We start from the raw sequence: 24,407 nt of genomic DNA on the forward strand, positions 1-24,407 counted from the left end.
CACTTCTGCTGAATTAAATGCACTCTGCAAGACAGCTCTAAACTTTTCACTGCAACTCCTCTTCTAATTCCTTCCTAGTTACAGCCCCCCAAAATCCCACTTGTCATAGTGTGTGGATGTAAACTACCCTCCCTTCCTCATCTCTCCCATCAGATGAGCTTATGCAATGATGATCAACTGTTCTGGAAATGATGCTAATGTGGTAAAAAAAAAAAAAAGCAATCTGAACATAAGGCATATAATAGCAGGTATACAGTTCAAAGCAAATAAGGATACACCTTAAATTAGCCATTTATTAAGGAGGAAAATAGCTATGAAAGGTAAATGGGATTATTAAGTTTACAGTGCTGTAGTTGAGAGCTATTTAGCACTATGCTGAGTGATCCTGGAGGTTCAACATATCAACCTGAGAGGATTCAAACCACCTTTCTAAAAATCAGAATCACCCTAGAAATTTTACTGTCAAGCCTGGGATTTTTATGTATCTGCAAAGTTGTGCTAAGTTACGTATAGAGAGAAATGTTATAAAGTCTTATTTCACTGTTAAGAACTAGCTGGATGAGATGAATGAGGAGGGGGAATTGCCTGATTGTCAGAGGTGTAGATAGAAGGGAAGTGGTAGGAGCCTCATTACTTGAGATGTTTAAAACTAGACAGGAATAAGCGCTAGATCGTATATTCCAGGGAACAATCCCACTTGGGCAGAGGAGTGGACAAGACAGAACTTCACAGATCTTTTCCTTCGCTATTTTCTACAATATAACAGGAAGATGATCAGTGGCACTGGAACACTTTTTATAGTGGGGGTGCTGCATCCCTCCCTTACCCCTGTCCATGCCCTCTAGAGCTGACTCCGGGAATGGAGGGACGTGGACAAGGGTAAGGGGGCTGAGGCTGGCAGCCAGGACCCTGGACATGGGGCCGGCAACTGGGACCCCAGGCACAGGGCCAGAAAAGGATCCCCGTGTAAAACCTGAGGGTTCTGCAGCACTCCACACACCCCTAGTTCCCACGCCTATGAAGATGATACCCTCTGTGATGTGATTTTGCCGTCTCTTGTAGGAAACAGCTAAGATGAGCCCTGTGCAGAGGAGGAGGAAAGGGTTAATAGACTATATCAATCACTTACTTTGTGTCCCAATGGTGATGAAAAAGGATGGCATTTTATAAACACAAAATTGATTTTAAAAAGCCAAAGCAGTTAAGAGTATTAGTAAAGAACTGGCAGTGCTGAAGATGCTGCACAAGTCAAGACTTGTACCTTTCAGGAAAAAAAACCCCACCCTCGTGCACATAGCCCTAAACAAACTGCAGAGCACGCTGAAGCAGCTTTAAAGGAAAAGTAACCACTATGTTCTTAAAAACGTTCACCCAAAATCTCTGAAGCCAAGCAAGCACCATCTGCTCTCCATCCAAACTGAGATTCCCCTCTAGAGAGAAAACCAAAACAGACAAGCAGAATGGCCCACCATCGAAGCATTGCATTCAGCAAAACACAGAAGCACCACAATATGCAGGAGACATGGGTGGCAAGTTTGTAAAAATTTTGGTGGGGCCCAGAACCCGCCCCCAACTCCGCCCCCCCCAACTCCGCCCCCACCTGCCTAAGGCTTTGTAAAATTTTGTGGTGGCCTAGAGCTGACTCCGGGAATGGAGGGACGTGGACAAGGGTAAGGGGGCTGAGGCTGGCAGCCAGGACCCTGGACATGGGGCCGGCAACTGGGACCCCAGGCACAGGGCCAGAAAAGGATCCCCGTGTAAAACCTGAGGGTTCTGCAGCACTCCACACACCCCTAGTTCCCACGCCTATGAAGATGATACCCTCTGTGATGTGATTTTGCCGTCTCTTGTAGGAAACAGCTAAGATGAGCCCTGTGCAGAGGAGGAGGAAAGGGTTAATAGACTATATCAATCACTTACTTTGTGTCCCAATGGTGATGAAAAAGGATGGCATTTTATAAACACAAAATTGATTTTAAAAAGCCAAAGCAGTTAAGAGTATTAGTAAAGAACTGGCAGTGCTGAAGATGCTGCACAAGTCAAGACTTGTACCTTTCAGGAAAAAAAACCCCACCCTCGTGCACATAGCCCTAAACAAACTGCAGAGCACGCTGAAGCAGCTTTAAAGGAAAAGTAACCACTATGTTCTTAAAAACGTTCACCCAAAATCTCTGAAGCCAAGCAAGCACCATCTGCTCTCCATCCAAACTGAGATTCCCCTCTAGAGAGAAAACCAAAACAGACAAGCAGAATGGCCCACCATCGAAGCATTGCATTCAGCAAAACACAGAAGCACTACAATATGCAGGAGAGACTTATAAAAAGCATGTTAAGCGCTGCATGAACTCAGCATGCACCAAGCAGCCCCTTCCAGTTTACTTACTCCTTCAGAGTGAGGGAGTTCCCCGTTGCTTTGGCCAGAGGAATACAGATTGACGTATTCACCCTCACCAGCCTCCTCACTGGCGTTTTCACTCTATGGGAGACAGGATGAAAGGAAATGTGTCACGGTGCCCCCGCGCCCAGCACTTAACCCTAACAACGTGTGCAAGTGAACATGCCTGGCCCATGCCCTGGCAAGAAACGATCTCTCCTCACCCACTGGCACTTGGGCTGGGAACCTTTCCTCTGGCGCCAATGGAAGACTGCCACAACTGTCTTCTGGCTCTGTACTTTCACTGAGATAATCGCTATTTCCCAATTCACAAGGACTATCCAGAAGGCCAAGAGGTATGGCAATCAGCAGCAGGACAGCAGCATGGATTGGTACGTGAGAGCTACCATGGGGAAGCCAACTGTTGGATTTCACAGTGTAGCCGAATGCAAATGCAGACTTCAAAGTTATAGTTTAAAACAAAAACACCACAATGGGACCTAGCTACATACTCTATGCCTGCCACAGTAATCATGGCTTATCTTGCAGTGTAGATAAGACCAGCCTGCGGTCCCAAAGCATTCCATATAGCACAGGATTTTAGCATAGCTTGGAAATGTCATTGGAAACACAGCTCAGACCATACCTACTAATGCAAGACAAAACCACACTGGGGGTGGGGCGGGGGGGACGGACTGTGTTGTAGGAAGGTCCCGCAACAAGGAAAATGCAACAGTGTAGTTAGGACTGAAGAATCTGAAAATCAGTTTCTCCTTTACTTACTTGACAAGCCCTGCATTTAGGAACATGCTCCTCCTACAGTCAGAACCACCAAACAGGTTTCAGAGTGGTAGCCGTGTTAGTCTGTATCAGCAAAAACGACGAGTACTTGTGGCACCTTAAAGACTAAGCCCACAAAAGCTTATGCCCAAATAAATTTGTTAGTCTCTAAGGTGCCACAAGCAGTCCTTGTTGTTTTGTCAAACCACTAAAGTGCCTGATCTCAGCTTTTTTGTGGGGAACAGAGACTCTTGAATTCTAGTCTTTACAGGCAACTGAAAGAGGAACTGCTTAGTTTAAAAATGTAGCTGCCGCGCACAAGCCTCCACATCTGTTTTCTTAACAGATCTGGAAGCTTAAACTAGTGTTGCCCAAACTGATACTGTTCTCCAAACCTATCATCAGACCAATACCTCTGGCTGAGCCAACCAGTGCCTGATGCTGCCCATTCAACAGTGTGCACGCTAATCAGCAATGGAGCTCAGGCTGTCTGCAGTCAGAAAGGGGTTTGGAGAAGCCCCCAAATCTGTTGCAGATCAGAGAGGACAGTAAGCAGTTATAACGCACTGAGGCCCAATCCAGAGGCTCATCATTAAGGCAGGAGTGGGGAGCCTAGAGTAGCGGTCACAAAAGCCCGAAGTTCTTGTAACCAGAGTGCGTATGAACCAGGGGTCAAGAACTACTGTCTTAAACAGATTTTTGTTAAAAAGCTCTGCCTCTCCCTCCTTTCTTCAAAGTCACACCACGACACTCCTAGGCAGCTACAATTATTTCTTTACCTCTCTCTTTCACCACCAGTTTAATATTTAGGGAGAGTTTCCAACCTGCCTGTTTCTCTCACTACTTGTGACCTTCACTTTTATATTAAACGATCAATCTGTCCACACACACAGAAATCGCTTTAGCTCACACCTGGGGTAAGTGAATATGTGTATTAAAACAAGTGATAGTTCTTTAAAAACACATCCTTGGGTTAAGGTGCATTATCTCTTTGGATATTCTCACCGAAGATGTCTGGAGAGAATCAGTGAAAGAGGTTTCAGAAGGAAGGCAGACAGGAGCATTCCCGTTAAAGCTGCTCTCCTGAGAAGAGGAGTTTGGCACATCCACAGTGCTTGGTGACTGGCTGGCTGTGGTTGGCACCGCTAGGTCAGAGCTCTGAGATTGATGGACAGGTGGAAAAGGCGGGGTGGAGGAGGAAGAGGAGGTAGAAGAAAGAAAAGGAGGAATGCAAGCTTGGTTGTGAGGCACAAAGTCCTGTGAGTAGGACCTAAACACAGATTTGTACTACAGGATGCAAAATGAACAACGCAAAAACAAGGAGGATGGGAAAAATAAAGAGACAGACAAAAGAAAAAGTAATTAGATTAATAGTAGTTTAGCAGTGATAGCACAAGGTATTTCTAACAAAGGAACCTCTTTGTTGAGAGGCAAAACTAAACGGAGACAGCATTATTTTATCATCTACATATAAGAGCTGGAATCACTAACTGGGACATCTGCCAGATTTTCTCTAGGTAAGGCATGTTCCTTTTAGATTAGCAGGCTGCTCATCTTACTGAAGACAGGGAAAGGGGACAAATGGAGGTTTTGGGTCATTGGTGGAAAGGGAGATTCTGGCTATTTTTGTACAAATAATGACAAAAGCTGCACCCTGCCAATCACGTGAGACGGTGAAGACCCACACAGGCATACAGATACCATGATGATGGGAGAGGTATAAATACCTAGACAGAGAGAAGTATTCTGTGTGTATATTACTTTTTCAATGGGTTTCCATGGGACATATACTTAAGAGGCTGTTTGCCTCAACTATATAATTTAACAGCTATTGTGAAAATTCTGCTCCGTAGATCTAGAACCATGCAGAACACAGAGGAGAATGTCTAAATATTGTCTTCAAAGTTATGCTGAAAGATAGGTTAAATTACAATCACAGATGCCATTATTCCTTTCCACTTGAGAAGTGCTAATTGCCCTGAGGAGCAATGAACTCTACTTCAAAACCAACCTCTCATTCATAGGCTCTCAGAGAGTCTACTGGAGATGAGATGAAAGGAAATACACAGTCTATATGAAACTCTGTTGTGCCACACGTCCTTGCTTTCTAGGATGACCAGATGTCCCAATTTTATAGGAACAGTCCCAATATTTGGGGCTTTTTCCTATATAGGCTCCTATTATCCCCCGCCCCCATCCCGATTTTTCACACTTGCTGTCTGGTCACCCTATTGCTTTCAGACTCTGACCCAGACAGTATTGAATGGGAGTAAGGTGGAGGGAGTACACCATGCCAAGAGAGCTACAAGAAAACCCTCACATATCACTACCTTTGTTACTGGTGAGGAGTGCAGTCAGGATGACTCAAAAGCAGGAATGTAAATGATGAGGCAAATGAGGCTAAATCTGATGGTTACTGGTGTATTTTAAAATATGCACAGGAATGTAGCCAGGAAGCCTGAAGGAAGAATCAAGTCATCCAATAAGCTTGGGAGAAGCTGTTGTACATCTTGCTGATGATGGACTTGAATGCACTGCATAAGCAGAGCACTTTGCTATGATTTTCTAGAAATGCAGGTTGCTGAAACCATACTGGATAGAAATGCTGCTACATTACGAGAAAGGGGCAGTGGGGGAGTGATCTCTCAAAAATTTAAACCAAGCGTTTCCACTATCAGAATTTCAACAGCTCACCTCAGTGCTTAATAGATGAGGCATGAACAGATCATAAAAATGAAGTCCGTCACCTGAAGCGAAGTGACAGCATTGGATGCGTATGTTTCAGTCCTTAGCTTTATTTTTCATCTTGGAAATATTTAAATGTACGATGGCAGTAAAATCTAAACCAAGGAGAAATCAAGACATGCCTCAGGCCAGGGCCTGAGTATTAAAGTGTTACCACTACAAAGTGATAATGAAACAAAATGAAAAGGTCGTAGCTAGATTTTACCTTACTCCTGGAGTAGTTTCCCCTTCTTGTGTTGTGTGTGGAGCCTGAGCTAGTCTCTCTCTGTGTTTCCAGAGCCTAGACTGAATCGCAAGACAGGACACCACGGACAGGACTAGAGGGGGGTGCTTTGGAAACAGAGCTAAAAAGACTAGACCAAAAAAAATATAAAAAAGCAAATCTTTCCCACATGCATGTAGCTAAGAGGAGTCCAGCTCCAGGGCCTGCTATTCTCCCTTCCTGCCCATTTCTTTACAGATGAGCAGGGCTGGCTCTGGGGAGACTGTCAACCTTTGGTGTGGCCTTAGTAATGCTGACAGGTCTAATCTCTATATTTACTTTCAACTGTTTGCATAAAGGCTCCACTTTTATTCATTTTCCCTTGCCTGGCACAAAATGCTAAATCCCTAGGAAGACTCCAGGCTCATGACATCATTCTGGCTCAGCAGATTGATTCTGCCTGCCCTGTCTCTCCTGATATTTCATGATCTCACTGGCGTTAGTATTCTGATAATGCCACATGCTCCAGGCTAGTCCTCAGTTAGGAAGGGGAGCAATGTGAATGGGGAACGTGGAGACTAGCTACCAAATACCCACAATAAAAGGCAGCTCAGCTGCACTTTTAACATTGTGGTCATAACAATGGAATTTCTCTGCTCCAATTAAAGCAAATCTTCATCCCAAACATGACCTGTGTCCCTACTAACCTATCTTTATCCTCCTAGGGAGTGTTCTGCAGGATGGACTTCCTGCTGCTACAGGGGACAAGAGACTTTATACACAATACAATATATATAACTTTGCACTTAGTACATTTCATCTGAGGATCTCAAAGAGCTTTGCAAAAGGCAGCTGTTCTCTCTCATTAAACAGACTGGGAAACTGAGCACAAAGAGGACCTAAATGGCTTGACCAAGCTCACAGAGAAAGTTAGCGGTAGGGTTGGGAATAGAAGCCAGGCCTCCTGACCTTCGATCGCTCTGCTCTAATAACTAGACAACGCTGAACTCAAAATCAGACTCATTTGTTTCTACAGCAGAGGGGGTTTATGAACTAGCATTTCATCTTTGGAGATGAGCTTCAGAGCTGATTTAGGTCGCAAGTGTAAGGAAATTGGTAGCATAAATCTAATCCATTTTGGCCAGAGCAAAACTTTCATAGTACAGTAAAAGCTGTTTTATCCAGCATGTTGGGGAAATGGGAGGCTGCTGGTAAGTGAAAAATGCCGGTTAACTAAGAGGGAGGGAGTTTGGGTGCGGGAGGGGGCTTGGAGCAGCAGGTTGGGGCACAGGAGGGAGTGTGGGGTGCTGGATCCGGGGGCTGCTCACCTCGGGCGACTCCCTGCAAGCGGTGACCTCTCCCGGCTGCTCCTAGGCGGAGGTGCATCAGGCAGCTCTGTGTGCTGCCTCCACCCGCAGGTGCCACCCCCACAACTCCCATTGGCTGTGTTTCCCAGCCAATGGGAGCTGCAGAGCTAGCACTCAGGGCGGGGCGGGAGCAGCATGCAGAGCCGCCTGCGGCACATCTGCCTAGGAACAGCCGGGACAGACTGCCACTTGTGCGGAGTCGCCTGAGGTGAGCAGCCCCCAGATCCAGCACCCCAAGTCCCCTCCCCTGCACCCAAACTCTCTCCCAGAGCCCACGCTCCACATCCCCTTCTGTGCCCCAAACCCCTGCCGTCCCCACGCCAACTGGACTATAAACCAGAATTTCAACAAAGATCAGAAATGCCGGTCTATGGAGCTTTCCGGTTGGTGAAGTGCCGGATAAAACAGCTTTTACTGTACTTGACAAAACTGGCAGGTTTAGCTCAGACCTGATCTAAGTCTACCACAGTGTTTCTCGACCTTTTTGATATGAGGGATCGGCTTGCTGCCTTCTTAAACAGTGTCAGGGAGCTCTCAGGGACCAGCGCTGGTCCACAGACTGGTCGTTGAGAACCACTGCTCTAGAGGATCAGTGGTGATGATACAATGCGCTGCACTGAGGCAGGATGAACTGGTAGATGTTTCAGGTTGAGACTGAGGCATACCTCAAGGGCTTGTGAAGGAAGCTTGCACCAGTATCTGTCTCAACTAGTTTAAGACAGATATTAGTCTCAATTCAAAAGCACTTTAGTGCCCAAATATACCAAAACATTAGATTCAAAAAGTTGGGAGGGACATGGGTTAATTAATACAAAGTTCTGTACTTAATGGGTCTCTCTTCTCTGTCCTCAATAGTCCCTCAAAATGGAATCTCAAAATGGGGTTTTTAGAAGATGTTACTGTAAAACATGGTATCAAAGAAACACACAATCTATTATTACATGATGTTTACAGGATACAAACAAGAACTTAGCTTGCTGCTATGAAGGAAGCAGTGCAGGGGATGCTCTGTAGGCTGCCATTAATTAACCTCTCTACTCTTGCCTAACAATTTTGGGATATTGGATCTTTTACAAAACAAGCCAGCAAGGCCCCTCCTTTCTGCTACATTTCAGCCTGCCTGTGAGCAGCTCTGGAATTCAAACTATGCAGTCATGCTGGGACAAGAGCCAAGCATGAAGCATACTTTTAAAGGGGAAAACACCCAGTGTTTGAAATACTGTCCCATATGGTTCTCATTTCTGCTAATCTCCAGCCTAGCACACAGCTGCAGCATGGGCTGCTACAATGACTTCAACAGGGTCTGAGCAGAGGAGATTTCTCCTAGAAACACTGCTGCTCATTAAAAACCATATTGACTTGGAGTGAGGGGAGAGGAGAGTCCATTCACTCAGTGGAATTGCAACAACAACAAAAATCACAGCTGAGAGTTTATCTTGGAAACTGGTTAGGGCTTGTTGTTCTTCCCATTTCTGAGAGACTTCTGCAGGGTCAGCAAGACTTTGGCTCTGGCTGCACTGGGACATACTCAAACTCCACAGCTTTGCTTGTTTGTAAGCTGAATACTTCCAAATTAACTTCAGGGAAGCCAGAAAGCATGCAGTGTGTAACCTGAGCCTTTGGGAAGAGCACTTAACTCTCCACAAACTCATGCCATGCAAATGCCAGGCTGCCTGAGGCCTGGTCTACACTAGGGGGCGGGGTCGATGTAAGATATGCAACTTCAGCTATGTGAATAGCGTAGCTGAAGTCGAAGTATCTTATTTCGACTTACCTCCCATCCTCACGGCGTGGGATCGACGGCCGAGGCTCCCCCTGTCGATTCCGCTACCGCCGCTCGCTCTGGTGGAGTTCCGGAGTCGACAGGAGCACGTTCGGGGATCGATATATCGCGTCTCATCCCCGATAAACCAATCGCTACCCTCCGATCCAGCGGGTAGTATAGACATACCCTGAGACTAGTACTGCTCTAGCACAGCCTCCCAAGAGCTGCTGCCAACTACCAGCACTAGGAAAGTTAGCACCAGTGTGCAACTCTGCTGTTATTCCCTGAAATGAAGTTTCGGCCACAGGTTTATTTGCTTCTCTCCTCACTAGGCATGGATGGGTGGCTATAGAAAGCCAACACAAGTGAAGTTCTACATACATTCACATGTATATTCAGCAACTGTTTTGGGGAGGCAGTTAAATATTTCTGTGGTCCTCAATTAAATTAGGCCAGAGGAGACTATGATGTGTGCTGTGCATAACACAGGTATAAGGAATCCCTTCTCCCCCACCTGTCAGTGCATTCATGTATCATCTGCCATTCTGGAGGCACTACAAAGAGCACTGGGTTTGAGCCAGGAGTGGCCTTATCTCACAAGAACAGTAGGGAGCAAGCTTGCCCACACCTGAAAGCTTACCGGATACTAAAATCATTTCGACTCAGTGACTTGTTCTCTGTGACAGGACTTCAGGAATTGCATCACTGAATATTTCCAACTGTTTGCATCGAGGACAACAGCTTTACGCCACTAATCTCCTCAGTGTCTCAGGATGTCCCAGCGGTCAGTGTTGCTATAAACATTATCTTGGATTAGCTGGCAGCAGATGAACCCACTATGCACTTATTGCAGATGTGATGTTGCGCTACTCCTATCGGGGAGGTGTGACTACACACAGCAGCCAGGACAGGGTGTTTACAGGTCGATGTTAATTGATTCTGAGACGTAGTCATCTACATCATAAATACAGAGCTGGACTCAATTAAGCGGCTGATAGAGCATTTATAGCATCAGTAGTCACACACACTGTTCACCTTCCCAGCAACAGCCTTGTTAATAACCAAGTTGAGTTCCCTTGTCGAGTTTATCCCGACTCCACTCTACACCCACCAGGTCAGCCAGAGCACGGTATATTTAAAATAAGAAGCTGTTACTGATCTTCTGATCCTCTCTGCTACTGCTAATTCCAGACTGCACAGACTACTAGCTAGAACTGGACCCCCAGCTTCCAACAGCAGCGTCCCATGTTTAAAGAATACTGGCATTATACAAGGCTGCTGTACCCTTGATTGTAAACGCTCAGAGAAATACTGGAAAGAACTTATCTCATGCTGCAATACTGGACCTCTAGTTACTCTTGCTAATGAGGAAGGAAATGCTCCGACAGTGAATGGCTTCAGACTCTGCCACAAGAAAGGCAGTGGCCCCTTCTGCTTGAACAGCCTCTGTCCTGGCCATACGACTCAACTCACTCTTTTTAAACGCTGGGTAGTGTAGCAGATGAATGGTTCAAGTTTTCTATTCCCCTGTGTAGGTGGCCTCCAGGCTAAGTTGAGAGAGAACACACACAAGCAAAGCTCTACCTATCTAGCTGGGTTTCCAATATCTCCGCAAGGAAAACACTGGATAAATAAAAATGTTTATAGGCCCCACTGACAGTGCTACAATCCTGGCTTCTCTTTGTAAGCCACATCAGCAGTGCTATGGTGCTGGTTTCTCTCTGCAAACTCCATCAGCAGTGCTACGGTTCTGATTTCACTTTCTTTTGAAGCTATGAAAACACAATCTGATGCAGAGAGACAGCATTAATGACTGCACTGTAAATACCACCGCCAGACTCAGCACATAGCTCTTTAGAAGGCAGAGCTTGAGGCCTCTGCACAGGAGAGGAAGAAATAAAACTTCTAGAGTGGAATGGAGTTTATCTAGCAAAAGACGGCTGCACTTAGCTAGATCTGCTGAGCAAGAGGTATGGTTCCAATTTTATACACAAAACTAAGATGCTGGAGGAAGTGGTTTTCACAGGCAAGACACAGTGATGCCAGCATGTCACAGCACTATTAATACCACCAAGCAATCCTGCTGTGGGTAGTGGAAACAGATATAAAAGCAGAAGGAAAACAAAACAGGAAAAGCAAAACAATGCTGAGAGATTGACAGCTGATTATATGCATGCAAAGCTTTTTTCAAAGTAATGAGTCAAATCCCGTTTAAGTCACAAGTGAATTGAACATGATCTAATTCTAGTCCCCAACAGATAATTTTTTGCATCACTGAACCACCATATCACTCTACACAACTGGCAGCCTCTGCTCAGGACTTAAGTAGCAGAGAGTGTTGTAGGTCAGAACTGAGCTCTCTGAGCAGAAGCAATGGGAGGAGCAGGGGAGAGATGTACACTGCATATGCCGGACTCTAAACACTGATAACTGAGCATACAATAACACTAAATTAAAAAAAAAGAAAATTAGCTGTTGAGAATTTTCCATGATCTTGCTCAATTTACCAAAGAACTATTGTACACCTCCTTTTCTACCATCTCACAACAGAAAGCAGCCCAAAAACAAGAGATGGGATTCCTTAATAAGACATTAACCACACTATCTAGTTGAGACTAGTCCCAACAATGTGACTTGTAAACGTGACTCTCCAAAGTGTGGGTAAGACTGTGCAGCAATCCTTACGATTTCAACCCATATTACAAACACCACTCCTCTGTGGCTGGAAGGCAGGGGCGGCTCCAGGCCCCAGCATGCCAAGCGCGTGCTTGGAGCGGCATGCCGCGGGGGGTGCTCTGCTGGTCGCCAGGAGGGCAGCAGGCAGGGTGCCTTTGGCGGCATGCCTGCGGAGGGTCCGCTGGTCCTGCAGCTTCGGTGGAGCCGCGGGACCATTGGACCCTCCGCAGGCACGCCTGCGGGAGGTCCACTGGAGCCGCGGGACCGGCAACCGGCAGAGCGCCCCCCGCGGCATGCCGCCGTGCTTGGGGCGGCGAAATGTTTAGAGCCACCCCTGGTGGAAGGTCAGACCTGAACCAGAATTGGTGGAAAACAGACTTGAACCACTCAAGATCTGCCTCTCTCCAATAAGAGGCATTACCTCTGCCACAAGTTCCTGCAAAGAGGGGCAAAAGCAATGTTAGTGGTCGACAAAGGCAGATTTTAACCCAACCATGGAAAAATCAAGCCTTTGGAAAATTGTTTCCCTATGGAATACATTACAAAGTGTAACAGAAAGGGAGAAAAACCCTCAAATTCACTGAGGCCCCACGGGCTGGAACTGAAGGGAATTCTTCTCTCCCCTAGCAATGCTTCAAAATGGGGAACCCCTGGCCAGTTCAAACATACAGCTTTGGTGCTGCTCAGGTAAAAGGGAACTAACTCTCACCCCGGTCACCACAAAACCTTCATTAGTCTGGCTGTAAAAGAAAAAGCCCCTACAAGCTGTAGCCTCCCCATGGTTCCCAGACAGCCAGAATACTGGTTAGCAAAGGGCTCACAGGCTGATCTGCACGCCTCCAATAAAAAACAAAATCCAAACTCTAACAGAAGTTAGGAGAGGTCCAGCAGGTTCCTTCAAACACTATAAAACCACCAAAGAAAAGGCAGCTCTTCCTACAAATACACAGACCACCACTTCCTGCAAGAGAAAGGTCGGCATTCTCACTGACTTATGGTCTTGGCCCTGCTCTGGGGACTGAGAATAGACCACAGTAAAGGCTAGGCCTTAGCCTCTAGATGAAAAAGCAATGCAAAAAATGCCAGCGTCAGTCAGTCAGTCACAGTATGTTCCTCAAGGAAGTTCTCTCTCTCCACCAAACACCCAGGGCTCTACTGGAGAGGTACTCGTCAGTGGTCCAGGATGCCCCCTGCAAAAGTGTTGAGGCAGACACAAAGGTGTTGGGACAGAAAAAAATCCCCAGACATAGAAGAGGTGGCTTCCCTTTCTTGTGAACAAAGCCCCAGCTCTAAATGGTACTGTTTTGGGAGGCTGCAGGCAAGCGAGCATTGGTACAATGAACAGGCACATCACGCAGCTGAGGGTACGTCTACACTACGGGATTATTCCGAATTTGCATAAACCGGTTTTGTAAAACAGAATTTATAAAATCGGTGGGCGCCATACTACTAAGCACATTCGGTGTGGTGGGTGTGTCCCCGTGTCTCCTGGCTTTCGCTGAGCGTTGCTGCGTGGGTGGCTATTCTAGCTTATCCCATCCCCATAGTTCCCGCCCGCCCCCCCCCCGCTTCTTCCGTCAGTTGATGAGATGGTGCCAAAAAAATCATCATTGTCGTGGGTCTGGGTGTCATGTCATCAGTCACTCTGGGTCTGAAAGCACAGACAAGCAGCATTTCATTTCTTTTTCCCTGCTTGCCCTTTGGCATGGCAAGCATGGCAATTGTCATGAGCTTTGTTTGCTTGTTTCACTTTGCTCGTCTGTGTGTGATGCAGCACAGCAGCGATTCAGCAGCGCTACAGCAGCTTTGCACAGCAGCAGCATTGCTTTTTGCATGTGAGCACACATGGCAGCTTAGCCACCATGCACCATCCATCCAAACCCATTCATAAAATGTGACTGAGGATGATCATGGCTACCAGCCCTTTTTGATCACCAGTGCCCCAAAGCCATTAGCCGATCAGCCAGCCAAGCAAAAGCCAAGATTTTGCATTTTGTTGCCATTTTTTCCATTTGTTTTGCGCCCATGTGGCTGCCCAAAGGAATGGCCCTCCCTGAGTCAAAAAATCTCAAAAATCAATTTATAATATAGAATCCTTTCTCTAAATGCAATATAAGTGCAAAGAACCATAGGCAAGTGTACTAGAGAACCACCGTAACAGAGAACCAGAGAGAGAAGCTGCTGAGCTGCTATGCTCTGTGTGCAGAGTCTATGTGTGCTATGCCCTGTTGTGCCCTGTCACCTCCTGTGTTCTTGGCACTTTCCCTTCCCCCCCCCCTTTGTGTTTTGTTGGAATGTTGGCCATGCCAGGATACTTGAATGAGAGAAATTGAGAAATGAGACAAAGGTGAGAAATGAGGAGAAATGAGTGAGAGTGAGGCAGAGTCAGTGGCAGTCAGAGAGAGAGCCCAGCATCACACAGTGTGTAGCCAGCAAGCCCAGCATCCCACTGCTAGTGAGGGAGGGGGGAATCTGGGCTGATGGGGCTGATGGGTATGGATGGGATGAGGATGGTTAGCATCTGTTGCATTGCCATATCCAAACACCAAATCCATATCCACCAGAGACCCACAGGCCAATAGGCTGATGAGTAGGATGGATTGGACATCCATTCAGAGAGGATGGAGATGATTTCATGATTTCATCAATTTGTATTTTGTGCATGGGGGGATGTTGGGGATGGGAGCTTGACAGCGTGCGTCTATGCTGCACATCTATCTGCATAGGTGAGTAAATAAAGAGTCAGAGGAGAGTTTTTGTAAGGTTTCCTTGGTGGGGTGGGGTGGGTGGGTGTGGGTGGGTGGGGGTCGCTGAAGGACACGCACTGTGTTGCCTGACCGCATTTAAGTGTTGCCTGCTAGAAGCATTTGGAGCTCAGCCAAAAAGGCAATAGCTTTTGCAGGGCCAGCAGACCTCCATCCATGAGCATCCATTTCTCCATGATTCTCCTATGCATTCCTTTTGTCGCGCTGCAGTGCTTGTCTTGCTGGTGCGCTGGTGACTGGTCATTTTTAAAAAAATCTTTCTTTCAAAGCGCTGATAGAACGGATTTTGATAGAATTTGCCTGCCTGCCTGAGCATCCATGGCCATAATAGAGCTTTTTTTTTTATTTTGATTTTGCTCTTTTAGGCCACCCGTTCCGGATTCGCACGCTGCACAAACTCAAATTTTCAAAAATTCTTCGGTCCTGTTTCCTTTTCCTGTGACCCTGATCTTGCTCCACTGACCACAGGATAGCAGAACCACCACCCAGGCCCGGAGATGGTTACCTAATCCCAATACCCACGAGAAGCCATCCACGCTAACTCTCCATCCGAATACTAATACCGATGCATATTAGCGAGCATCCTCGTTAGGGAGCCTTAAAGGTGGAGTAAAGAAATAAAAAGAGAGCCATTAAAATGCCTTTAAGGTAGTGGTTTAGGCTTTAAATAAAACCGATTTTTTAAACCCTAAACTCCTAAAAGTGTAGGTGTAGACCAGGCTTGAGATGAAGCAGGAGAAGAGAACCAGAAGGCAACTGCTGTGAAACTTACTAAGGGGAAGGGCTAATGAAACCCCAACGGCTCTGTAGTGAGGAAGGGAAAAGGGAGACTACAGCATAGCATTCCTCACAACTACAACCAACCAACCTGACCCTGAAACAGCAGGGCATCCCAACCCTGCCTGAAGTGCTTACCTGAAGGGTCTGTGTTTGCAAGCCAACTTTCCTTACCATGGTGGGACCCCAAATCATGCAGCCCTGGTGAAAGTGGGAGGAGAACAGGAAAGGGGGGGAGCAGGAAAGACAGCCGTCACAGAGGAAAGAAGAAGAAAAAAGTTCCATGGTCTGCCCGACAAGTACAGTACCACTCTCTCCATCAGCAGCTAGGGCTGATCCTGACTAGGGTCAGAATAGAAGCTCAGACACAGACACATCAGTGGAAGCCTGTGGTTCAGATGTGACCCCTCCCTGTACAGCTGAGAAAGGGTTTCAGAAGCTTTGTCCATTTTCCCCTAATGCATTTCAGCATCTGCTCCATCTGCAATCAAATGCTAATATAGAACCAGGTCCAGGAGCAAGAACATAAGAACATAAGAAAGAACATAAGAAAGGCCGTACCGGGTCAGACCAAAGGTCCATCTAGCCCAGTATCTGTCTACCGACAGTGGCCAATGCCAGGTGCCCCTGAGGGAGTGAATCTAACAGGCAATGATCAAATGATCTCTCTCCTGCCATCCATCTCCATCCTCTGACGAACAGAGGCTAGGGACACCATTCTTATCCATCCTGGCTAATAGCCATTTATGGACTTAGCCACCATGAATTTATCCAGTCCCCTTTTAAACATTGTTATAGTCCTAGCCTTCACAACCTCCTCAGGTAAGGAGTTCCACAAGTTGACTGTGCGCTGCGTGAAGAACTTCCTTTTATTTGTTTTAAACCTGCTGCCTATTAATTTCATTTGGTGACCCCTAGTTCTTGTATTATGGGAATAAGTAAATAACTTTTCCTTATCCACTTTCTCAACATCACTCATGATTTTATATACCTCTATCATGTCCCCCCTTAGTCTTCTCTTTTCCAAACTGAAGAGTCCTAGCCTCTTTAATCTTTCCTCATATGGGACCCTCTCTAAACCCCTAATCATTTTAGTTGCTCTTTTCTGAACCTTTTCTAGTGCTAGAATATCTTTTTTGAGGTGAGGAGACCACATCTGTACACAGTATTCGAGATGTGGGCGTACCATGGATTTATATAAGGGCAATAATATATTCTCAGTCTTATTCTCTATCCCCTTTTTAATGATTCCTAACATCCTGTTTGCTTTTTTGACCGCCTCTGCACACTGCGTGGACATCTTCAGAGAACTATCCACGATAACTTCAAGATCTTTTTCCTGACTCGTTGTAGCTAAATTAGCCCCCATCAAGGAAGCAAGGAAGACAGCTGGCTAGATTCACTCTTCATGTGTGGCTCAGACACCTGCTTGGGTGTCCGTTGCTTTCTCCTCCTTTTCTGTTTATCAGATGAGAAACAGCCGTGAACAAAGAGGAGGGAGATTAGAGCTAGGGAGTCCAAGTGCACTCCTTGCTTCCAGGTTAAGGTGCCTTAGACACAGGAGGAAGTGGATAGGTGCTGATGCCTTTATACTGGCCATGAATAAGGATTCTGCTCTGTCAAGACATTGTCTCTGTAGGTTTCAGGATGAAGCGAAGTCCCACAAGGGGGAATTATGCAGGCAAATTCCACAAATTCCTGAAGGAGACTCTACAGGGATCCACTTTTCTTTAGTGAGAGAGGATGAATTTAGACAGGGTTAGCAGTGAGACAGCACCGTCGGCGAAGAGACTGAAGCACTGCACAGGAACATTGTGTGAAGTCAAACCTTCACTTGCCTGAAGGCTTGAAATGTCTGACATCTGTTCTTCTGAACTCACGGGGAATCAGGCTGCTCATCCAAAGGAACTGAGTGAAAGAGAAACAGGGGCAGCAATGGCTCTCAGGCATACCCTATCTCTTGGCTTACACCACCACTGTCCTCACTTTCCTAAAGCAAAGATTCAATCTGGGTGTTAGGTCAGTTCATGGGCTCTTACGGTTCTTGTCTAGCCTCCTATTCTGGAATGACATTTTTGCCGTACAGTGTCCACTCTTCTTCAGTGCACTTGCACAATCATGTTGAAGGCAAACAGCCTTGTATGCCACATAGTTCATAAGGACAATACAAACAGAACCCACATCTGCATAATGCTACCAGGGCTGCAAGTCCTAAGAGCAGGCTTCCACTTGCACAGATGGGCATTGGTTTGTCTCTCCAAGATGGAATAAAAAGCCCAAAACCTATTATCCAAACTCTCTGAAAAGCACACTCGTAGAAAAGCTCACAGTAAAAAATGCTCCCCTTATGAGATTAAGTGGGGAGGCTTAGGCCCAGACCGAAGCAGTGCAAGAGATTCAGCCATCCAGAATGGAAAAGAAGCACCATTAGAGGTGTTTGTACAGAGGGTAGCAGGGTTAGAACAAAGAATCGCTGGTTGAAGAGAAGTGGTGAGTGTGACTGGTTACAGAGCAGACAATGTGGATTTCAAATCGGGAACTACGTTAAGAGGAAACGTCCGCTATTAACTAAAAAAAAAAAAAAAAAAAGGATTTTCATAAAGAAAATGGCTGAAAGAGGTATTTTTAGACTGGGAAAAGGACTAATGGACAGGATTGCTATGCTGAGAGGAGTTGGTATAGTGATGCCAAGCTTTTATTTAGCAAGAGACCAAGCTATTCAAAGCCAGTTAGGCAGCACAGAAAAGCAATTCCTTCACGTGGAGCTCCAAGGCCCATGAACTCAAGGTGTAGCTAACTCCTGGGATAGCAGATGATGAGATCTGCAGCTTTCGTGTGGCCTTGCAGCTAAACCTCACAGATTTGTAGAGGGATGTGTATTCCCTTTGGATTTGCATCCTCCCTTCCTTTCCCCAGACACAGACAAATGAAGAGAAAAACTGCTACCCAAGGCAACTCTTAGAGGATGGCTTGGGCAGGGAGACTGTGATGAATTGCTCACACATAGCTAATGGGCAACCGTTTCATTTCTTTATTAGATTTGACATCCTGGTATTGATTTAAGAAGGCTCTGCTTCATGTATAGAACAGATAAAGATTAATGTAGGGGATGGATCATTTTAAGAGACTTGATAATCAGCATTGACTATTTGGTACATAGGAAGCTGATTCTTTAGTTGTCCTGCGTGTGAAAGGTTTGCTGTCCCAAGCATTAAATCCCTGCAGAGACTTGTGGGCAGCCAAGGCTTAATCCTTTAACAGGTTTATTGTTCTTCCAAGTGTTCATTTAAGTGGACTTGCTGTGGCTAAAAAGAGGAAGAAGGAGGGCAAAAGGATGGCAGAGTGAGCAGAACACGGCAATTCACTTGAAAATATTACTACCGCAGTTCACTACATTCCTCACAGGAAAATGCATGGAAAGGAAGGACTGTAGAAGTCCCCTTAGCTGATGTCCATAAAAAGATTAACAGAAGGTTTCTAGCACTTCTGTGTCCCCAGCAAAGGGTGTTATCCTGGTAATGATCCAATTCTCTATGGCTGTTTCACCTCTTCTCTTTTATTAGGGGCAGGAAAAACCATGAATGTGAAAATCTGTGCATTGGTGAAAACCACCCTTACGATATTGACGTGGGTCCGCTGCGAAGCATGTAAAGACATTGATTTTGTAGCTCAGAGACAAAGGGGCACTCAAAATTAGAATCTCATTTCTCCCTGAAAAATTTGTACCTTCTACAGCCACAAGCAACAACTAAGATTACAACAATTCAAAGGCACTAGTGAGAAAAAAAGGCTACATTCTGCCTTTGACAGCACTTTGTGTAGTCAGTTTCACTGTTTCCCTGCTCTAGATAGCTAGTTTCTTCCTTACTGGAAAAAAACTCTTAAAATCACCAACAGGGGAGCAGAAAAACCCTGAAAATTAACATCAAGTTAACAGTGTCCATTTAAGGCCAACTAAGATGGTTTTAAAAATAAAACAAACTGTTTATATTTTAAAACCATTAACTGATCATATGTATAGCCTTAAAATTGCTAAAAAGAAGTTTATTTTAAAAGTAAACTGTAAGGATTTTTACCTGCCAAGATCAGGTCTTACAGTGCTGTGTTTTGCCTACAAAAGTCAATTCAAACAGAAAGCAGTGCCGGAGTTAAAACGCAGGACTACAAGTCAGAACTTGTAGGTTCTGTTCCTGGCTCTGCCATTTGCTCAATGTGTGACTTAAGAATGGCCCTACTTGGTCAGACCAAGGGTCCATCTAGCCCAGTGTCTGGTCTTCTGACAGTGGCCAGTGCCCCAGAGGGAATGAACAGAACAAGGAATCATCAAGTGATCCATCCCCTGTCGCTCATTCCCAGCTCCTGGCAAACAGAGGCTAGGGACACCATCCCTGCCCATCCTGGCTAATAGCCATTGATGGACCTATCCTCCATGAAGTCATCTAGTTCTTTTTTGAACCCTGTTATGGTCTTGGCCTTCATAACATCCTCTGGCAAGGCGTTCCACAGGTTGACTGTGAGTTGTGTGAAGAAATACTTCCTTTTATTTGTTTTAAATCTGCTGCCTATTAATTTCATTTGGTGACCCCTAGTTCTTGTGTTATGGGAAGTAGTAAACAACACTTCCTTATCTACTTTCTCTACTCCAGTCATGATTTTATAGACCTCAATCATACCTCCCCTTAGCTGTCTCTTTTCCAAGCTGAAAAGTCCCAGTCTTATTAATCTCTTCTTACACGGAAGTCATTCCATACCCCTAATCATTTTTGTTGCCCTTTTCAGAACCTTTTCCAATTCCAATACATCTTTTTTGAGATGGGCAACCACATCTGCACACAGTATTCAAGGTGTGGGAGTATCAGGGATTTATATAGAGGCAAGTCACTTCACCATGCTCTCATTAAGTATCAGAGGGGTAGCCGTGTTAGCCAATATATCTGTTAGTCTTAAAGGTGCCACAGGACTCTGTTGTCTCTCATTAAATTTCTTCCTCTATTATAAGAGGATTCTGATACTTCCCTATCTAATGAGTGTAGATATTGGGAGTTTTAATACACTGTGAAGTGCTTTGATACCCATAAGCATAGGGAACAGTGTCATCAACAACTTTTGCAGAAGTGCAGAGCACTAAAGTTGGGTCCTAGTAGCCAAGAAGATACAATTTTCAAAAATTTTGTTTTAACAATTTTAAGTTAGCCCACATATTGCCTAAGCATTTCGAACCCCCAAGAGTAGTCTGTAACTTACAATACATCTAGATCACCTTTAACAATAGCCTATTTTCAGTTGTTAGTTATAATTCTCATAGTTGTGCAGACAATAGATCACAACCACATAATTTTGTATACATGGAACCTCATACTGATGAACCATTTGTTGGAACCGCACAGTCAGACTGATGGGAAACATTAACTTCATTAAAATTAATGTTTCTTTATTATTGCTGCTACCTTATTTAAGCAGTTTATCACAAATTTAAACAGTGCCCTACAGATCGCCCTTATTTTGATTTAAATCATTCCCTGCTTGCTTTGAGGTCCTCCACCCAAATTGCTCATGAGGTGCTGTAAATTATATTCACGCCCCCTTCACTCTTCAGGGCACCGGGTATATTTACTGAAGCAAACAAATATCGATCTTGTCTGTGACTACGGATATTTGATGGGAATTAGACAAGGAGAACTGGGAAGGGAGACTGGCTAGAGGCCACTTCCTGGAAAAGAGCAAAGAGCCAGGAGCTGCAGATGCTGTTCCATGCACTTGAATGGATCAAACTCAAGAAAGAGACAGTCTCTCATTATCTCTCCAAAGGCCAGATGCACGAAGCAGTATTTAATTAACTAGTCTTCATCACTGCGTTTATCCGGAAAGGTCAGAGTACTTCACAGTGCCACTGTGCATTGCTATGGGGGATGCACAGCTGAAGGAGTGTGCCATTATTAGACAAGCCAAGCCTGGTCTTCTTCCCTCTTCCCCCACCCCAGCCATAAATACAAACGAGACACTCAAAGGCCAACCTCCCCCCAAGGCCATTTAATTAGATTCAACTGGGATTTTTCTGACTATTACTGAATGCATTCAAAAGCCCAAATGAGAGCCTCCCAATTTACCTGGTCCTGGGTCAGTAAGCACAGAATGTGTGCAGGAGCATTTTACCGGCACAAACACACACACGGTAAAGAAGTGCAGTTAGTGACTCACCGAATGCACAGGAAAGGAGCTGTGCCGGTTGAGAAAGGAGTTAGAGACGGACATACTGAGGCCCTGAGTGGCACTGGTGTCCTCGGGGGCGAAGGGCACTTTAGTTTGCTGGACACAGTAGGAGACAGAAGAGAAGGAAGAGGCAGCATAGGAGGCCTGCTGAACAGGAGAGAGAAAGCAAGAGAGGAAACAAAGAAAGCAAGCACAGAACAGGCTATGAATAAAGGGTGAGAAATGCTATTTTTAAAACAATGCATTTAAAGTTGCTTACTACACAAATAGCTACTTGGGCAGTTCATAGGACTCCAACCCCTCATTCTGAGCCAGTCACACTGATGCGTGCTTCTGAGCTCCGCGAGACACTGCAAAAACAATTCAAATCCTCCTCATTTCACAGGTCTCTTAAGAACAATCCCCCCTCCCAGCTCACTCATGCTAATCTACTGCTTAGGTGAACAAGTGAGCTCTTCTCTACTGTCTCTCCCTGCATAGCACAGGCCAGAGGAGCTCAAAGAAGTGGACACCCAGTAGCAGCCACTGCCAAGCAGTGGAACTGGCCCTTACTTCCAGATGTTAGGCAGGCTGTTTCTGTGGATTGTTTACTTTGCCAGCCAGCAGCCTGGGAACTTGGGTCTCTGCAGCCTGAGAGATGAGTCTTCTCAGGCACCGTGGGGGATCCTGGGTCAGGCATAACTTTCAGTGTTTTAAGATTTTCATTCAAAACCAAAATTATATCCCAGTTTCACAAGAGGGAGATACTGTAACTTTAAGTATCAAAACATACCACGCTGACTATTCTAGTGTACTTGTATGAGGGAGAGTCAGTCATTAAAGATCTGGAGGACACTAAGCACAATGGCTCTTTCTGGCCCTTCTGCACTCCTCAGCTCAGACTCTTTGATTTTAAGTACGAATACGTCAGTGATCAGAGTTGAAGCTCACAAAGAAAGGATTTTTTCAATTTTATACAGAAGAGTTCATCCAGCAAAACTTGCTTGTGGCTAGAAAGTACCCTGCAGCCACACACTTCGCTTTGGCTGAATCTCTCTGGGCAGCCAGAGCACATCCACTGCAATGGGTTTTATAGTCCTTGTTGAATGAGCCATCATCTGCTTGGAGAGTTCAGCATCACCACTTCCCAAATGGAGTTATGTGAGGCTGCTTAAGGAAACCTCTGCTTCAGGCAAACCTCAAGCAACATCTTGATGGTATCATCTTGCAAGGAGTAAAAAAATGCCCAGAAGGCAGAACCATGATCTCTTTGCCAGCCAGATTATTATTAAAGGGCAGTACAGGTGTGGTAGAGCCTAAAGGAAATGCTTTCTTTCTACTGACTTAAAGTAGGAAAAGAGGCAGAATTCCCTACTCTAACTACTATAGTGTTAAATAGCTCATACACCCTGGCTAGAGATCAATATTTTGCATAGCACTTCTCATACCAAAGAATCGGAGTATACCTTCATAATCCGTCACTGAAATAGGGAGCTGGTGGGATGATGAGTAAATGGGACATGACAGCGACTGAGTAGAAATTCTGACCACATATGAAGGGGCATCCCTCAGCTTAGTGTCCTTGCAAAACAGACAGGACTTTGGGTTTTAAGGTCTCAGTCAAGGAACCCCACACACAGTAAAACTGCATTGCACTCAATTTGTCTATCTTGGAAGGACAAATTCACCCTGCTAGGATTTAAGCTTATGGTTCCAGGGAATCTAGATGCTTTGAACCTGCAGTGTGGAACTCTCAGCTTTCCCTTTGATGGAGAAAAATGCACTGGGATAGTCAGAAGTCAGCACAGATAAGAGCTGAGGAAATATGCCAATAGGGACTAACATGAATGATTCTTTCATGCAACATGGGAGGCAAGCATCACCTCTTGAAGGCCTGAAGTAAACTTGTCAAGTTAAGCAATAGTACTATGGCCCATTCTTTACAATTCCTCCAGGCCTGCTACTAAAGCTGCAGCAACAGGAATTAGCTGCTAGGGCCCAGGAGCTGTTTTTACCCCCATACTAGTTTGTTAGTTTTATTTTTTTTTAAATCCCTGAAGTGAGGAGGCTGAAGTAAAAAGAGGGCACTATGAAAAACATTTAGAGGAACCCCTCCCAAAAAAACCAACCAAACAAAAAAAACCAACCCTGGGTAAAATCCTGGCTCCACTGAAGTCAATGGCAAAAGTCCTACTGACTTAAATGAGGCCATGATTTCATTCACAGTGCTCAAAACTGGCATTCAAGCCCCCACAGCACCCACACCAACATGCTCAAAGTGCACTGGCTATGTGCTGGGGACTGAAAGGGCAAGATGAATGTGGTGGGTTTTTCTTTCTAGATGGCCAAGTGGAATTCCTGTTCTGAAGCAGCAAAAACCTCAAGTCAGATTCGACCAGAAAAAGGACAAGCCCTGTTTTAAAGAAAGCCAAAATGGCAAAGCTGGCACCGGAATGGCTCCCCAGCTCCTTGTGAATATGGAATATGGAACAGCAGGAGACTATGGGGAGCACATATGTTTGTTAGAGGTATTGGACACACTAGGGCTCTTTGGCACAATCTTTGTTACGACAGACTATACAAGGAGCAACTAAGTATAAATGGTTGCTCCTAGCCAGTTTTCTGACCACTGGCTGAGAAGTTTTATCTAAGAATGTGTGGTCTGTAGCATGGTTTAGCTATCACAGACGTCAGAAAAAGTTATTGTCTGGATTGGCCACTGTTCGTAGCAAATGTGATTAAAGAGGACAGTAGCCAACACAGTTTC

The 24,407-nt window shown here is 45.4% G+C and overlaps 1 protein-coding gene across 4 annotated transcripts in view; it reads right to left on the bottom strand.

Annotated features, from left to right (window-relative positions):
• Positions 1 to 24,407, bottom strand: part of RAPGEF1 (Rap guanine nucleotide exchange factor 1) — a 159,541-nt gene that overhangs the window by 16,889 nt on the left and 118,245 nt on the right. For 2 of the 4 annotated variants that reach the window (XM_039506978.1, XM_039506979.1), the window contains 3 exons: positions 21,650 to 21,808; positions 4,160 to 4,441; positions 2,384 to 2,476 (listed from right to left, as the gene is read on the bottom strand). The exons of 1 other annotated variant lie outside the window; for it this stretch is intronic. In XM_039506978.1, coding sequence (XP_039362912.1) covers positions 2,384 to 2,476; positions 4,160 to 4,441; positions 21,650 to 21,808 — 534 coding nt within the window. The remainder of the gene's footprint in view (positions 1 to 2,383; positions 2,477 to 4,159; positions 4,442 to 21,649; positions 21,809 to 24,407) is intronic. One more of the 4 variants, XM_039506980.1, reaches the window with a different exon arrangement.

The sequence above is a fragment of the Mauremys reevesii genome, linkage group 19 (assembly GCF_016161935.1).
Source record: "Mauremys reevesii isolate NIE-2019 linkage group 19, ASM1616193v1, whole genome shotgun sequence".
Classification (NCBI taxonomy): domain Eukaryota; kingdom Metazoa; phylum Chordata; order Testudines; family Geoemydidae; genus Mauremys; species Mauremys reevesii.